Genomic DNA, 18,283 nt, shown 5'->3' with positions numbered 1-18,283 from the left:
AGAAGGTCAATGGCAAGGCATTTGGGGTTAAAGTGACTTGCCCAGGGTTATACAGTTAAGAAGTGTGTCTGAGGCCAGATTTGAACACAGGTCTTTGAAACTCCAGACCTGGTGCTCTGTCCACTGTGTTACCTAGTTGTCCCAATATAATAATATCATTCAAAATAAACTGCATATTAACAAGTCAAGTTTCATATGCAATCTTCTTTTTTTGTATATTAACTTATACATTAAAATATTTGTATTTGCAAAATTCACGATTAAATGAAACAAAACAATATTGGAGAAGCTATTCTGGCCTAAATATTAATTACCCTGAAGTCAGCCTGGTGATAAGTCTCATTCTTGGAAGTCATCAAGACCTTACTAAATATATATAAATGAATATACTCATAAATTAGACTTAGTTATTGATAGTCATTGAGAATAGATTATTGATTATTAATCAATAGGAGGGTGGCTAGTTGGCTCAGTAGATTGAGACCTAGAGGCAGGAGGTCTTGGGTTCAAATTTGGCCTCAGACATTTCCTAGCTGGGCAAGTCACTCAAACCCCATTGCCTAGCCCTTGCCACCCTTCTGTCTTAGAAGTGATACTAAGGCAGAAGGAAAGGGTTTAAAAAAATTATTCAAGAGAAATAGCAATAAAGGATATGATCAGAGAGAACTAATACCTGGAAGGAAAAAGATTTTATTAAAGACCTACTATGTGCCAGACACTTTGATAAGTGACTTATAGATATTACCTCATTTGATCCTCATGACACCCTCTGAAGTAGGTGCCACTGTGATTATTCTCATTTTATGAGTTGAGGAAACTGAGGCAGACAGCAGTTAAGGGTCTAGGTTTGAATCTTGCCTTTGCAATTCATCTGAGGCAAATCATTTAAACTCTTTGGCTCCCAGTTTCCTCATCAGTACAACAAGGGCATTGGATTGTATAACCTCTCAAGTTTCTTCTAGCTCTAAATTTGTGATCCTTACAACATTATGATTTAGGTAATGTCAGTATTCTTCTCTCCATTTTACAAATGAGGAAACTGAAACTCACAGAGACCAAACATCTGGCTTTTTATCACCCAGGAAATGTGAGGGAAGCAAAAAAAAGGAGTAAAAGTAAACTCCTTCTATCTCCCTTGGTACACGCTTTTTCAATGTGGGAACAATGAAATGAAATTATTAAAGCTGTCTCCTACCATTTTAAATCCAATATTCAGGGCATGGCATGCAGAGAGTCAATAAGAACTTTAAACCAATTCTTTCTAATCTTGGTTAGAAGAGATTTAGAAACTCCCTGGGCAGTCTGACACTGAGAAATGCAAGCAGAAGAGGCAGAGAAGTCAAGCTAGGGTCCTCAAGGGGCCTGGAGACATAGATCATAACATACCAGATCTAAGAATTGAAAGAAATCTTAGGGGGCAGCTAGTTGGTTCAGTGGATTGGGAGCCAGACCTAAACATTGGAGTTCAAATTTGACCTCAGACTCATCCTACCTGTGTGACTCTGGGCAAGTCACTCATTCCATTGCCTAAACTGTAACCCCATTTGCCTAGCACTTACCCTTCTGCCTTTGAGTTGTTATTAAGAAAGAAAGTAAGCCTTAAAAAAAAAATCTTCCATTCCAGCGATGTAAACTCAAATGAGATTGTGTATGTCAAGGTATTTGCAAACTAATCATTGTGGTTGTTAAGTTCGTGTTGCGTGAATGTGTTACGCATTAGTGCTAGGTTTGTTTAGATGTCTCCTGATGCTCCTGACCATGGAGTTGGTCTGATTAGCCTCAGTGAGATACACTGTACATTGACCCCAACATAGTGATAGCATTTTGATCCTCTTCGAGTACCGCGACTAATATGATTATTTTAACTATTAAAATTATGTTACACTAATATAATGACAGAAGGAAAGTGGGACTGAACGGCCTTAAGATCTGCTCTAGAGCTAAAGCAGCCCTGGGGGCGATCTCCCCCTCTCCCCTTCCCCCTCCCCCCCTCCCTCATACACACAGTCCCGAGATGGACCCTAGAAAAAGGATCCCCAGCCTGGCTCGCCCCGCCCCGTGCCGCGCTCTCTTGAACGCCGCTCCCAATTGGCTGTTTTGTTGCCAGGCAACCGCCCGCGTCCCCAGCAAGCTGGTGTCCCCTGGGTCTGGCCTGCGGCGGCGGCTGAGTCTCCACCATGGATACCCTGAAAGTCCCCGGCTTCGTGTCCCCATCCGGCTCGGCCTCAGGTTCTGGCAGCTCTGGGACGTCGGTGTCGGACTACTGGAGCCAATCCTCGGAGGGGGCCGATTCGACCAAGGCGGTGTCACTTAAAGTCCCCACGTCGCGCCCCTTCTTGACCAAGCACCCCAAATCCGGGGGGCCCTTTCGGGGACTCGGGCAGTCGACGACCTCCCCGACCGCGATTTCTCGCCTGCGCCGCGATCCCTTCTTAGAGTCACTATCGATGATGAAAGTCATGAGGCAGATGCCAATCAAGGCGCTTCGCAAGTTTCCGGTTATGGACAGGAAGGACTCTGAGTGCCAGTGTCCCATCAAGCAGCGACCTCGTCCTTGCAACCTCATCGAGCAACCCGGAGCCAATTTCTACGGGCCCCTGGACGCCAAAAATCCGCTGCTTATCTCCTTCCAGAAGGAGCTGCAGGGCGTGCTGGACTTCCTCAAGAGGAAGCAGAGCCAGACCCACACTCCCGAGGAGTACCAGGAGTACCAGCAGCGCGGGTGACCGCCTCCACCAGCGGGCTGGGTTGGGCGGAGGGATGCTGTGAAGGGTTGCTAGGTGACGGAGATGGGGGCGGGGAGTCATGTAGTGGAACTGTGCCTGGGTGAGCAGAGGGGAGGGAAACCGTAGGAGAGGAAGTGGAACAGAAGGGAGAGGACGGAGGACTGAGAGAAGAGGATGGGAGGAGGAGATAGACAGGAGAAAAGTGTCGAAGGTGACTTGTTCGGCTACTTGGAGCGTTGTTGGAATAGAAGAACTTGGGTCCTTGATAGTCCTCGAATCACAGCACCCCAGATTTAGAGCTGGAATTAACTTTAGAAATCACAGAGCCTCTCCTCCTCTCATCTTACAGATGAGGAAACTGAGGCCCAGGGCAGTGAAGTGATTTGTTGAAAATCACACATAGGAACACAGCGTTAGAGCTGAAAGAGTCCTCAGAGGCCATTTAGTTCAATCCTATTTACAAATGGGGAAACTGAGGCCCTGGGAGATGAAGTGATTTGCCCAGGATCTTGTAACTAGATAACATATATCTATGTATGTATACATATATGACATATATAATATACATACACACACAAGTACACATACATATATAATAGAATGCTATCTGCAATAAGTAACCTTATTCACAACCTACTTTATGCAGAATACTAGGGTCCAAGTGCTAGGGGAGCTGCTGGGTGATGCCATAAAAAGAATTGAGGATGTCCAGAGAAATAAATTTAGGAACAGAGAAAGAGTGTAGTTTGGGGTACAAATACATGTATTTTTGGCACATCCAGGAAGAGAAATCTCCCCGAGCTTTAGTCCATCATCACCTCCTGCCTATTGGACTAGAAATCTTCTATTGGATTGTATCAAAATTAATATGTCTGAAACAAAACCCTTTCCCAAGCTTACCTATTTCTGTTCAAGGTACCACCATCTTTCTAGTAACTCAGGTTCCTATCCTTAACATCATCCTTGGTGTCTCCCTCTTTCATGATCCTTTTAGGTCTTAATGCTCTAACCTTCATAATGTACCGGTTCCTCTCCCCCTATTCACATGGCCACTGTCCTAGCTTGGGCCCTCATCACTTTTTGCTTTAGACTATTGCAAAAAACCCCTAACCGGATTTGTTGCTTTCAGTGTCTCCCCTCTCCAATCCTTGCTCCACACAAATGCTAAAATAGTTTTCGCAAAATGTTGTGTTATGCCTCTCCTCAAGAACTTTAAACAGCTCCCAATTTCCTCTAAGGTCAAATATAAATCCCACTTTTTGGCATTTACAACCCTTCACAATCTGGCTCCAGTATACACATGTGACCCCCTTAGCCACACTTGGCTAGTTGCTGTTACCTATATTTTGCATTCCATCTTCCTCTTATAATGCTTGGAACACACTCTTTCCTCACCTCTACTTCCTAGGCTCTTCTGGCTTCCTTCAGACCTCTGCTCATGTGCCACATGCTAAAAGGTAGCCCTTCCTCACCTCCCTGTTGTTTAATGCTATCTTCCTCAAATAGTCATATATATTTAGCAGTGCATGATGGAAGCTTGGAAGTATAGGAGATGAGAGACCTAAATACAAATCTTGCCTCAGACATTTGTTAGCTGTGTTACTCTGGGCAACTCACTTAATTGCTCCCAGCCTCAGTTTTTACATCTGTAGAATGAAGATAATCATAGCACTACCTCATAAAGTTGTTGTATGGTAGGCCTATTATGCAAAATACTCATGAAAGAATGAGTCAAATACTTTGTATTATATAAAGGATTTATGTAAAACACATAAACCATACAAAATATTCTCTAAATGCCAGTTATTATGATGATGAATAATTATATTATATCCACCCCATCTCCCCAATAGAATGTTAGCTTTTTGAAGACAGGGACTCTTTCCCATTTTGTCTTTGTATTCATGGAACCTACACAGTGCTTTGGACCTGGTAGGTGTTTAATAAACACTTGGACTGGATTGGAGATGTCCTCTAGGCAGATAAAGATGCTGGCGTAGACTATCAGTTAGGGAGAGAGCTTTGGGAATTGTTCACATAGAGAGGATAGGTGAAGCTGGCAACAAAAATGAGATTGTTAAGGGAGAGTACCTAAGAGATAGAAGAGAAGAGAGGATGCCCAATCTGAAAAGCAGAGGATTCTAATGGACAGGTAAAAGAGGCTCACAGTTGCTGATAATTAGTCATTATTCCCTGGGCTTTAAAGGAGCCGAGACATCCTTTTATTTTTTATTTTATTTTATTTTTATTTTTAATTAGTTAATTATTTTTAACCCTTACCTTCCGTCTTGGAGTCAATACTGTGTATTGGCTCCTAGGCAGAAGAGTGGTAAGGGCTAGGCAATGGGGGTCAAGTGATTTGCCCAGGGTCACACAGCTAGGAAGTGTCTGAGGCTACATTTGAACCTAGGACCTCCGGTCTCTAGGTCTGGCTCTTAATCCACTGAGCTACCCAGCCACGCCCCCCCCCCCATCCTTTTATTTTTATTTTTATTTTATTTTTATTTTTTTTTTCCATCCTTTTATTTTTGCTGGCAGTGGTGGTTTGGATTACTGTCCTTCCTCATCAGTAAACACTCATCAGTGTTTGGGGACCAGTAAGGAGAGGCCTTTGTGGCTGCAGGATCTGAATAGTATGATTAATAAGAATAGCAACAGGTAGCCCTTACATAGCTTTATAAGTTTGCAAAGCACTTTAAAAAGAATGTCTTCTTTGGTTCCCCAACACAGGGAGGTAGGTACTATTATTACCTCCATTTTATGGAGGAGGAAATGGAGGCAGTTAGAGCTAAAGTGACTAGTCCAGGATCTCACTGAACTGATAAGTGTCTAAGGCCGGAGGTAATACAGAGTGAGAGGATGAAAATGCACGAGAAACTGGAGATCCTGGAACAAAGACTGAGGGATTATTTTCCTTAGGGAAGAATTTTTGCCAGCCTAAATGATTAGATGACTGCATTCAGGAAGACAGGAGGAGGGCGGAAATATTTGGAGCTGTTTTGGGTATGTTGAGTGTGAGATAGATGCTTTGGTAATCTAGGACTAGAGCTCTGGAAAGAAGTAAGGGCTGGGATCTAGTAAAGGCGGGACCCCAAATGGTGGTGACAAACTGTGATTACGGGAGCTCTACCAAGATAAAGACAAACTATGTTTTGTTCTTAATGCAAATGAATAATGAGAATTGGGCTCTTTAGCTAGACTTTGTATATAAAAAGGGAGCTTTTCTAGCATTACCAGCTGGGTATTTTGAATTTACTTTTGACCCGGAATCTGTTATTTTATTTTATGAATTTTCATAGTACCTTCACCCTGTTCAATATCTGGTTCAAGTATCAGAACCGCCTGCCACCCCAGTATTACCATGAGCATCTTTTGAAGACTGGAGACGGCCTTTCTCAAACAAAAGTGAGTCCCTCTAATGTTAAAAGTGGGATCAAAAAAATCAAGGAAGGATTCTTTTCATTTCCACAATGAATTTTTTTTGATACATTTCAGAATTTACTAAGCTGTTACATTAAAAAAAAATTCTGATTAGAGAAAAAGAATGAGGAAAGATGAAAACTCCCTAGGAGCCTATGGGGTGCACCTTATTTTAAATCTGTAGCCCAGATGCCTCAGGGGCTAGAGATGCCTGCAAATGAAAGACAGCTGGCCAGGGACCAGCAGGAGATCAGCCTAGGGTTAATCTAGGGTGTGGTGGACTCCCTACAGGAAATGCTGATTCATCATGTTCCCACCTTATACAAAAGGGCTCCCAGAACACCCCTTCCTGTTGTTTTCCTCCTCCCTGGCTTTGTGTAGCCAGCATGGCGCTCCTCCCTCCTCCCTTATCCCCTCCCCCCATCTTGTCCCAAGGATCCTCTAGTGTTGAGTGTCCTGATTTATTGAGGGTGGGACCAATTCAACTGTCCCCTGCTCTTGCTTAGTCTTGTGTTCTCTTTTCAGATAGTTCCTAATCTTATGCCTTAGACTGAGTTCCCAAACAGTGCCCAGATCTGTAGAGTATTTCGGGTTCCTGGACTCATTATGATAGGTACCGAGAGAGCATAGTTGAGTCTTGATTTCCCTTCAGGGCTCAGTTTACCTTCGTTTGAATTTTTGGTCTGCCTCATGCCCAGTTTATTTTAAGGAGAATATTATGTGGTTAGAGATCTGTATTGAAAAAAAAATTCAAAAGGAGACATTAGTTGTAGCACCCAAGGGTGTTTGGACAACATCTATTTTTCGTCCATTTGATTTTTAGTCTATAGATTGGTAGACCCAAATCTCAAGTGGTAGGATTCTATTGAGAAGGCTCTGTAGTGTTCTGAGGCTTAATGGATTTAGCTATGTGTTATGTTTTGTCTATTATGTTATGTGTAAATACATCTGAACTGTCAGGAATCCTTCCAATTGGACTCTTTGAAAGTGGTAAACAGCTTTGGCAAGCACATACCTTCCTTCTTATAGTTTGCTTAATGTTGCTCCAGGATGTGGCTACATCTCCCCAGGAATCTTAATGCCTACCAAAGTGGAGGTCTGACCAGGTTACTCCCCTACTCTAATGGCTTTTGATTACTTTGAAGATCAAATATAACCACCTCTAACTGGCTTTTAATAAAAGCCTTTTAAAACTCGGGCCCAATCTGCTTTTCCAGACTTGTTTTACATGACTCCCTTTTCCCTACTCTGTGGGCCAGCCAATCTGACTTCTTGTTAGTCTTCATGCAGATTGCCTTCATTTCCCAAGTGTAACGTATCACACCAATATTGTCCATGGAATTTTCTCGGCAAAGATACTGGAGTGGTTTGCTATTTCCTTCTCCACTGGATTAAGGCAAGCAGATGCTAAGTGACTTGTCCAGGGTCGCACAGCTATTAAGTATCTGAGGCTGTATTTGAAATCAAGTCTTCCTGACTCCAAGCCCAACACTCTATCCACTGAGCCTCCTACCTACAAAGCACTTGTTAAGTACTTGGCAAACGTAAAGACTCTCTATAAATGCCTGCCATGATTCCCAGTGGTATCTTTTGGATCACCCTTTTGTTTAATAAAGACATCATACACATCCTCTTTCAGATATTTTGAAAGTTAACCCATTGAAAATGAGGGCATGTCCCTCAGTTGGGGAATAGCTAAATAAATTGTGGTATATGATGGTGATGGAATACTGTTGTGTTATAAAGAAGGATGATCTGGAGGATTTTTATATGGAAGAACCTCAATGAACTGATGCAGAGTGAAATGAGCAGAACCAGGAGAACATTGCACACAGAAAGTGAAACATTGTGGGACTATCGAATGTAATGGACTTTGCTACTAGTAGCAATGCAACAAGCCAGGACACTCCTGAAGGACTTACGGGAAAGAATGCTAACCACATTGAGAGAAAGAATTGTGGGAGTAGAAATGCAGAAGGAAAACTTGATATCACTTGTATATATGAGTACACGGTTTGGGTTTGGGTTTCAAAAGATGGCTCTATTGCAAAAATGAACAACATGGATTTAGGTATCAAGTGATAACATTTGTATAACCCAGTAGAATTGCTTGTTAGCTCTGGAAGTGGGGAGGGAAGATGGGAAAGAAAGAAAATGTATCATGTAAACATGGGAAAATATTTTTTAAAAAATTAAAAAAAAAGAAAGTTAACCCATTGGAGCTTTTAAAAATGTCACCCATTTTTTCTGAATGTGCTTGGTCAGGGATTCCTCTACCTTATTATTAATTTATTTGTCTCAGCCTCTCTCCCCTCCCTGATATTACTTATTGGGAAGTGAAGTGTCAAGTCCAGATATCACTGATGGTGAAAACAGATCTCTGTTGGCAGATCTTTAGTCTGTTTGTTGTCTTAGTTTCACCCATAAATGCCTTTGAGATAATTTGGTTTAGCTTGGTTTCATGCCAAGTCTTCTGTAGTAATCTTCTCTTGTCAATGTTTTACAAGGCAATAGTAACCATAATCCTTGGATTCATTTCCCTTTCTCTTCTTCTGTGTGAGGTGATTGGTTTCTTCAGTGATTCTCTGGGGTTCTCCTAGCACATGATTATGTCATCTGCAAATAGGGGTAGTCTTCCTTCCCCTTTGATGTTGATACCTGAGCTTTTGTCCTTTTCTTACTGCTGAAGGCTGGCATTTCTTGTGGTTGTTCAGTCCTTTTAGACATGTTTGACTCTTTGCGACCCCATTTGGGGTTTTATTGGCAAAGACTCTGGAGTAGTTTGCCCTTTCCTTCTCCAGATGAAGAAATTGAGGCAAATGAGGTTAAGCGTTTTGCCCAGGATCATACAGCTAGTAAGTGTCTGAGGCCGGATTTGGATCAAGTCTTCCTGACTCCAAGCCTGGTACTCCATCCACTCTACCACCTTGCTAGCTAGCATTAGGCAAAATTATAGTGAGGAGAAAGAATGCAAGACGTTGGGGACTAGACTTGTGGTTTTATTAACACAGGGAATTTTGGGGTGAGTCAATGCCATTTGCAATTGCAGGTTGCCATCTTCTCTGAAATTTCTAGTCTTTGAGTTATCTGGGACACTGAGAGATTAAGTGATTTCCCAAGTGTTAAATAGCCAGGATATATCAGAGACAGCACTTTAATCCAGGTATTCCAGGCTTCAAGGCTAGGTCTCTCAATCCTTTATATCACACTGCTTTTCACTGTATTAGGCATTAGGGAAGACAAGAAGATGATAAAACATCATCCCTGCCCTCAGGAAACTTATGCTCTTTGTTCAGTCATTTTCAGTCATACCCAACTCTTGTGATCCCATTAGATGTTTTCTTGGCAAAGATATTGGAGTGATTTACCATTTCCTCCTTCAGCTCATTTTACAGATGGGAAAACTGAGACAATCAGGGTTTAGTGACTTGCCCAGGGTCACCCAGCTAGGAAGTATCTGAGGCCAGATTTGAACTTGGGAAAATGAGTCTTCCTGACTCCAGTCCCAGCACTCTATTCATTATGCCACCAGTAGGGGTAATGAGGCCTGTGTGATGAATATACTACAAATCAGAAATATAATAAGTGAATAAAAGAAGTACAAAATTAAATGAAATAAGGTATGGGAGGGATGACATATCTGTGCATCTGGAAGAGATATCATTTGAATAGGGCCTTGAAAAATCAGTAAGATTTTAGCAGTGTGTATAGGAAATATAGGCAGTATGGATCAGGGGAAGCAAGCACAGGGTTGATGGGAAATATGGGTTACAGTCAGGGGTGGTTTGAATGTGTGGCTTAATTTGGTTAAAACATATTACATAATGGCAGAGTCATAGAAGATGAGGATGGAAAAGACTTAGTGGTTGGAGCTATATCCTAGAGGGCCTTGAATGCCAGAATCAGATTTTTAGACTGATTTAGAACTTTACTTAGTGGCTGATGGGGAATCGTTGGAGGTTTCTGAGCAGTGATTTGACCAGTTCTTTGTTTTAGGAAGACTAACCAGGCCCTGATATATTCACGATGGTTTGGCAAGGAGAGAGTCCAAACATGGGGAGACTAGTTGGGCTTGACTTTGGGTAGCATTAAGGGGAATAAGTAAGGTGAAGAACAATCAGAATCAGGAAGTCATGGCAATTGATTTAATGTGTGATAGGAGGGAAAGAAAACTTGAAGATTACAAAGCACATAGATGGGAAGAATGAGAGTAGCCTCAACAGAGAGATGAGAAAGCACCAAGGTTCAGGGGAAAGGTGGGGTTCAGTTTTAGAGGTGCTTGAGTGTGTCAGAGATGGTGAACTGGAAAGTGACTGGCCCATCATCCCAGCAACTTCTTTCCCTCCTCTTCTGTCTCATTAGACTAGCTGACAGTTGACATTAAAGAGGACATTTGTGGGCGTACTGGATAGACGATGTTTCTGATTGTCATTAATCAAACAGAGAGATGCCAAATTCTATGACTCCTGGTCACTGGTGCCTCGATAGTATTTCTGCCAAGAAGACCCCAAATGGGATCACAAAGAACTGGATATGACTGAAACCAACTGAGCAACAACAGTGTGGACACTCCATATTAATAGCATCTCTTACATATCTTATTTCATTTAATTGTGTACTTGTTTTGTTCATTTACCATATTTCTGATTTGTAGTATATTCTTCACATAGGCCTTATTACCCCTACTGGTGGCATAATAATAATAATAATAATAATAATAATAAGGCAGAGAAAATGTGAAGTGATTTCCTCTACATATCCTTCACTTTAAGAGTTTGCACGCACAATGCAATAACTTGCAGAATTAATGTATTGTGATGTACCGCAACCAGGCGGCACAGTGAAAAGAATCAGGAAGACTCATCTTCCTGAATTCAAATCTAACCTCAGACATTTACTAGCTGTGTGACCCTGGGCAAGTCACTGAACCCGGTTTGCCTCAGTTTTCTCATCTGTAAAATGAGCTGGAGAAGGAAATGACAAACCAGTCTATAGTATCTCTGCCAGGAAAACCCCAAATGGGATCACAAAGAGTTGAATATGATGGAAACCAACAGAGCGACAACAACAGTGTGGACAATCCATTGAAATAATATTTCAGAAGCCTCTGTTGCTATTTTTCATGGATGCTACGGGTTCAGACAGAGCACTTTTTCTTATTATGCTTGCTATTTGCTTTGTTGAATGGGTTAGGTTTCTGGATGGCGCAGTGACCCATGGACATTGGGTATCTTTTGTATACTCTTCTTAACACAAATCTTATGACACTGATTTAGGGAATTATCAAATCAAATATATTTGGGATCTTGGAGTCTGTTCAGCATGTAAATTTTATTCATGTGAGGAAAAATAATATCACATTTTCCCTGAAAGATTATAATTGACCTTAAGAGGCCTTTTGGTAAGTTATTGTTTCAGTGAATCAACTTGTCCCCCTTTTTCTTAAGCCCTTGACTTTTGTCTTTGTATTACCTCTAAAACAGAAAAGTGGAAAGGGCTAGCAATGGGGGTTAAGTGACTTGCCCAGGGTCAGATAGTTAGGAAGTATCTGAGGCCAGATTTGAACACATTCCCTCTAGACTCTAGACCCGGCTCTCTCTCCACTGAACCACCTAGCTGCCCCCCTTGTCCCTTCTTCTGTGAAGAATCAGTCAACAGGGGAAGGGACTCGGCTTGAGATTTTTATTTATACAGGGAACTCCCATGTCCCATGTGAGGAAATTCCATTCTCCAGTGAGAAAGTTGGCATCATTTTTGCCTGGTATCTTTAACCTTTTTTTTGGTATCCTGGACCCCTTTGGCAGAATCTGAAGCCTGGGGACCTCTTCTCAGAATAATGGTTTGAAATGCATAAAATAAAATACAAAAAATGGCAAAGGGAACCAATTATATTGAAATATGGTTATTAGACAAAAAGTTCTTATCTTGGGGACCTTTATTATAGTCTCAGAGAGTTGCTTAGAACACTGAGAGTTTAAGTAGACTAACGAGGAGTAACATACCCCGAATGAGGCGGAGGCAAGCCCGCTTGATATCCATTGTACCGCATTGCCTCACTTGATTATGAAGGGTCTGGATTTGTTTCATGCTTCAAGCTTCTCTTCTACCTCTGAATGTTCAGTGAAAATCTCAGCTTCAAGATTTACACCCCTGGCGGTTACTTGCATGTAACCCAAGATGATCCTTTTTTTAAAGCCCTTGCCTTCCATCTTTGAATCAATGCTGGATATTTGTTCCGAGGCAGAAGAACAGGAAGGCTGGGCAATGGGGGTCAAGTGACTTGCCCAGGGTCACACAGCTGGGAAGTGTCTGAGGCCAGCTTTGAACCCAGGATCTCCTGTCTCTGGTGGTGCTCAGTCCACTGAACCACCTGTCTGCCCCCTCCGGATGAGACTTTTAAATGAAATTCTGTATATCCCTGAGAATTATGAGTAGTCTTATTAAATGGAATACATGAAAAAAAAAAAGAACTAATCTAGTTTTCTTCACTTTGCAGGAATACAAACTGGCCTTAATTCAATGCTATGGGAAGTATCTTAGCCAGTTCAATCCCAGTCTCGATGAAAGTGAAATGAACGTGTTGATTTTCAAAAAAGTCTTTTTCTCCAAAGGCGTCAATGATGAAAGTGCCAAACTTACAGTAAGAGCCTAAGAGATGGGGAAAATGGGAAATGTGGGGCTAGATAATAAGGCTTATTTTAGATTGAAGGCTATGAAAGGTAGTTTGGTATTCTCTCCTTTTTAAAATTTTTTTTAAAAAAGTGCTTAATTAGCTCTGTGTAACTAGTTGGCTAAGCAACGTTCTAAGTGTCTTATAAACAAGTATTATTCATCAAACCTCTATGAGCAGATGACCTGGGTTCAAATTTGATCTCAAATACTTCCTACCTGTATGACCTTGCGCAAGTCACTTACCTCCAATTGCCTGGCCTTTACCATTCTGCCCTGGAACCTTGATACAAGGTAAAGGTTTTTTAAAAAAAGACCTTTATGACTAATAGACCAGTAGGTTATTTATTTTAAAGATTAGTAAGTGTATTTGTTTCTTTTAAGTAAACATGCCATTTAATGTCTTTTGAGTCACCAAATCTGATTTTGGCTGAAGAAGCAAACTGTTTCCTTTCTGAAGATACAAATTCTCCCAATTTCTCATACATTTCCCTGCTTCGGTGATATGATTCAGTCAGTTACAAGTCCTTTTTAGAGCAATGTACAATCAAGCCTTCTAGGACCTTGGAACGGTCCCAGGGCCAGAGCAATTATCTCCTTGCAGCTGATCGAGGGATGAGCTTCTCAGAATTTAACTGATATAATAAAATTAGATTCATCAGAGGAAGCATGGATATCTGGATACTTTCAAGAGATCATCGCTTCTGATTTGCTCAGTTGTGGCCCCAAACTCTACACATTCATCCAAAATGAGAGCAAATATGCAATATCACTTGTAAGGCTCAGATAACTGATTTATCATGAGAACATTGTGATATAGAGGGATGAGAGACAGGCCAGATCTGTGACTTCATTGGTATTGATTTCTGCTTATGAAGAATTCTGTCTATACGTGTTGATGGATACCTTTTCTGCAATGTAGTCTTTTAAACAAAAATTTTTATGAGCGGTTTTGTAACCTAGTCTTGGAAATAAAAGTGACTTGTCTAAGCTCTCACAGCCAGTATGTGGTAGAGGTTTGATTTGAATGCAGTTCCTCCTGTTTTCATAGGCCATGACTATACCACAGAACCTCTCAACAGGCAAAAAAAGAAAAAAAAAAGAACCCCCCCAAACATTTATGAGGTGCTTGCTAATTTGGAATTATTAATAGCATTAGCCCTTGTTCAGGTGGTTGTGTTTCATTTGGAAGCTTTCTTTCTCTGGCCACGATAACACAAAACTCTCCTTTCCACAACCCTTCCAAGGCTTGTTCAGTGCTTTTTTGTGAGACAGGTCTTAAAAGTTTTATTATTCTAGTTTTAAACATGAAGAAACTGAGGCCTCTTGAGAGTGAAATGTAGACCCAGTTTGTAAGGGTCTCTGCCAGGATTCAGATACGCATTTCTTAGATCTAGGCCTAGAGCTGAGACCAGCTTGTTTTCTCTCAATAAGACCATTCCCTTATATTTAATTTTGTGAATTCCTTGAAGAAATGAGTCTCTTGGCTAAATGTGTTTGTGTGTGTGTGTGTGTGTGTGTTGTACCCACACATATATACATATAAATAAATGCTTAACTTCTGTCTTCTTAGAATCAATACTGTGTATAGATTCCAAGGCAGAAGAGGGGTAAGAGCTAGACAATGGGGGTTTAAGTGACTTGCCCAGGGTCACACAGCTAGGATGTGTCTGAGGCCAGATTTGAACCCAGGACCTTTTAGGACTGGCTTCCAATCCACTGAGCCACCTAGCTGCCTCCTAAATATATATTATGGAAGAGTCTTTCTATAATGGATGATGCCGTACATCAATCCCTTCAGGAATTCAACCAAATCGGACCCAGGATAGCTCTTTCTATAAAGGTATTTTGGATATTCCTTTAATTTTTTTGTTCCCCTGTGCATTGTAGTTTCACGCTCTGCAAGGGAAATGTATTAGCCAATACCAAATTATCTGTGCCTCGGATCCCTGTTTCAAGAATGAGCAGTCTGCGGAACAGTGCTTCAAGATTCTGTCGGTTTTTCGGCTCATGATGCAGATAGCCCTGCCCTACGAACGCCTTTGCTGGATTGTGTACAACGGTACGGTGACAGAGCCTCGGGAGACTGAGGATTTAGTCTTTTGGAACAAAATGCACATTTTCAGGGAACCTCATTTACCTTCTTTCAAGCATATTCAATCCGTGTTCCTTGGTGGTCTGTTTACCAACAATCTTCCCTTTCCTCCCTTCCCTGTGCTCCCTCTGACCTCCCAATAATTCTGGTCTTTCCAAATTTAGCTCTGCATTATTTGGTTTGGTTTTCTAAGAGATTCTTAGCCCTGGGAATCAATCCTTCTTAATGCTGTGATTCTCAAGCTTTTTTGCCTAATGACCCCTTAGGAGGGCATCTGACTCTCCATGCCACCCTCTGACAACCGTTCTCCCTATTCCTGTCATTTAACCCCCAAGTCTCCCCTAAAAGCAATCCAGAGGTCAGTACTTCATACTTTCCAGGACATTCTTCTTCTTCTTTTTTTTTTTTTTAAACCCTTGTACTTTCGGTGTATTGTCTCATAGGTGGAAGATTGGTAAGGGTGGGCAACAGGGGTCAAGTGACCTGCCCAGGGTCACACAGCTGGGAAGTGGCTGAGGCTGGGTTTGAACCTAAGACCTCCCGTCTCCAGGCCTGACTCTCACTCCACTGAGCTACCCAGCTGCCCCACATTATTCTTAAATGATATTAATTTCCTTATATTTCATTGTTCAGATCACATATTACTCTCATCTCACTTGAAGTTGATGACGGGTTTCCAACTTTTATATAACACGGGCACTGTGAAACTTTTTATATGCATTGACAAAACCTCAGATTACATAATTTACACCCCTATAAATACTCTCTTCACTCAGTGTAGTTTTCAAGTCATAATTACCTGCAAAGACAAGACGAAAAGATCGAGTCTGCTGTCACATTTAAAATTTGCATTCATCTTCCTTTGTTGAATATTTTCATTTGAACATTTCTAGAAAATTAAAAAAAAGTGTTTTGTGAGGGATGCAACTGGGTGGCTCAGTGGATTGAGAGCCAGGACCAGAGATGGGAAGTCCTGGGTTAAAATCTGGTCTCGGATACTCTCTAGCTGTGTGACCCTGGGCAAGTCACTTAACCTCATTGCCTAGACATCACCACTCTTCTGCCTTGGAACCAATACACAAGGTAAGGGTTCAAAAAAAAAAGAAAAGAAAAAAAAATGCTGAGAGACGTCAAATATCTATGGGCATCCATTTTCCAGGTTAATCCCCATGGAACCACTTGTCATCTTGGGAACTATGGCAGAAGGGTTTAGTAAATGTTTTAACAACTATCTTTCTGGGGAAAAAATTATAGGCAGCATACTTTTTTTTAAAACCCTTACCTTCTGTCTTAATAGTAACTCTAAGACAGAAGAGGGGCGAGGACTAGGCAATTGGGGTTAAAGTGACTTGCCTTAAGTCATGTGGCTTAGAAGTATCTGAGACCAGATTTAAACCCACGACCATCTGCTTCCAGGCCTGATGCTCTATCCACTGAGCTACCTAGCTGCCCCAACAACACACTTTTAAGTTTCATCTGCAGGATTAACATTTTCTTCATCACTTTCTTAGATCTCAACAATAAATCAGGCCCTGATTTATAATTTGCAGTTTTCTGGGGTAGAAACGTTCACACAGGAGCTTTTAACATTCAGCTCTTGAGAGCCACTTGGGTAACACTATCCAGGCTGAAAACTCCTTCTTTGCCCTTGCAGTCATTTCATCGTCAGACTTCCTAACTTATTGTTTTCTCCATCTCTAGGTTCAATTCACATTTATACAATTTGCAGGAAGCTGATGACCATTGGACAGTCTGCTAAGGTATGGAGTTTAGTCTTGAAAGATTTATTCTAATCTGATCTAATCTATTTATTTGAAGATTTCCAGGTATATACAGCAAAGGAATAGCTTGCCAAAAAAGGAGGAAAATTTGTTTTGAATTATTCTGAATTGTTTCTTTTTAGGCTCACTTTTTGATTAATTTTCCTTTACTTATATTTTTTTAAACTCTTCATACAAGAATTGATGTCAAGGCAGAAGAATGGTAAGGTGAGTTAAGTGACTTAACCCAAAGGTCACACAGCTAGGAAATATCTGAGGCCAAATTTGAATCCAGATCCTCCCCACTCCAGGTCATCAGCTTCCAGCTGTCTCCAGAACTATGGTTTCTTCCCTCCAGGACACAACTTATCCTCACTTGCCCAGGCTACATGACTCTTCTCCATGTCCCCCATAAATTCATCACAGAGGTCTCACCTGCCATGCTTGAGTCCTCCTGACATCATTAGAAGGACGCCAATAGAGTGCACTGTTCTTGGTGGGTTACAGGGTCACTCCCACCGTAGGATCAGCCCTTCTCTTTTTCCCAAATGGGCCTTTGAGATCCATTATTATATCCCAAATTCTTTCATAATGTGACATTATGATTAGAACTTTCTCTGTCCTTTATTTACATGACAATATAGGATTTGAGGGGCTCTGGGTATTCAGGGAGATCTAGGAAGACTTTGTATTTGGGTTACCCAAGGAAATGGTCAGTGGTGGAGACCACAGCTGCTCTAATGGCCTCTTGTGGCCACTGGCATTTTTGCCAGACCTAGGCTCACAGGAAGGTGGATTTAGAGCTTGAAGGAGCCTTGGAGCAGAAGGAATTTGTATTTTTAATAGTTTTGACTACTCTGTTAAAATTGGTTTATTTTGTAATTCTGCATATATTTTGTGCATTTGAAAACACAATTCTTGGGGGGCAGCTAGGTGGCACAGTGGATAAAGAGCTAGGCCCTTGCCCTTCTGTCTTAGACTTGTTACTAGAACAGCAAATAAAGGTTTAAAAAAAGAAAAGAAAAGAAAAACATGATTCTGAGAGGGAGTCCTTAGTCTTTGCTGACTGCCAAAGGGGGGACCAAGACACAACAATGGTTCAGAATCCCTATCTTAGAGGCCTTTGTTTTACTAATGAGGAAACTGAGGCAGAATGAGGTTAAGTGACTTGGTCCAGAAACCAAACAACTGGGACTTGTGTGTGGTCAGATTTGAACCCAGGAACTCAATCTCTAGTCCAGTTCTCAATCCACCGAGCCACCCAGCTGCCCCCAACACATCATTTTCTTCAGGAGTTCCATTTTATAATGTTGCTCACCCACAAACAGACTTCACTGATGTGACTTTCATCTTGCAGGGGTCACTGAAACTAGACTGTCGTTCAAATCACTGCAAATGTTGATGGTATTTTTGTCCATAGGAGAGGCATTCTTCCCCGGCATCCATTGTCCTAATATCAGGATGCTGGCCAAGAAACCAGACGACATTCCCAGTGGGGCCATTTTTGAGTTGTTATTGGCACTTGCCATAAGGCTGGACGTTTTCTTTCTTTCTTTCTTTCTTTCTTTCTTTCTTTCTTTCTTTCTTTCTTTCTTTCTTTCTTTCTTTCTTTC

The 18,283-nt window shown here is 41.5% G+C and overlaps 1 protein-coding gene across 1 annotated transcript in view; it reads left to right on the top strand.

The window, feature by feature from the left end:
• Positions 1-2,177: 2,177 nt before the first annotated feature.
• CFAP54 (cilia and flagella associated protein 54) overlaps positions 2,178-18,283 on the top strand; it is a 376,749-nt gene continuing 360,643 nt past the window's right edge. Inside the window, exons 1-5 of the mRNA XM_044679160.1 lie at positions 2,178-2,722; positions 6,026-6,131; positions 12,643-12,786; positions 14,706-14,877; positions 16,612-16,670. Of these exons, the coding sequence (XP_044535095.1) occupies positions 2,178-2,722; positions 6,026-6,131; positions 12,643-12,786; positions 14,706-14,877; positions 16,612-16,670 (1,026 nt within the window). The remainder of the gene's footprint in view (positions 2,723-6,025; positions 6,132-12,642; positions 12,787-14,705; positions 14,878-16,611; positions 16,671-18,283) is intronic.

The sequence above is a fragment of the Gracilinanus agilis genome, chromosome 5 (genome assembly GCF_016433145.1).
Source record: "Gracilinanus agilis isolate LMUSP501 chromosome 5, AgileGrace, whole genome shotgun sequence".
Taxonomy (NCBI): domain Eukaryota; kingdom Metazoa; phylum Chordata; class Mammalia; order Didelphimorphia; family Didelphidae; genus Gracilinanus; species Gracilinanus agilis.
The sequence above is the reverse complement of the archived record's forward strand: the minus strand, read 5'-3'. Positions and strand labels throughout refer to the sequence as shown.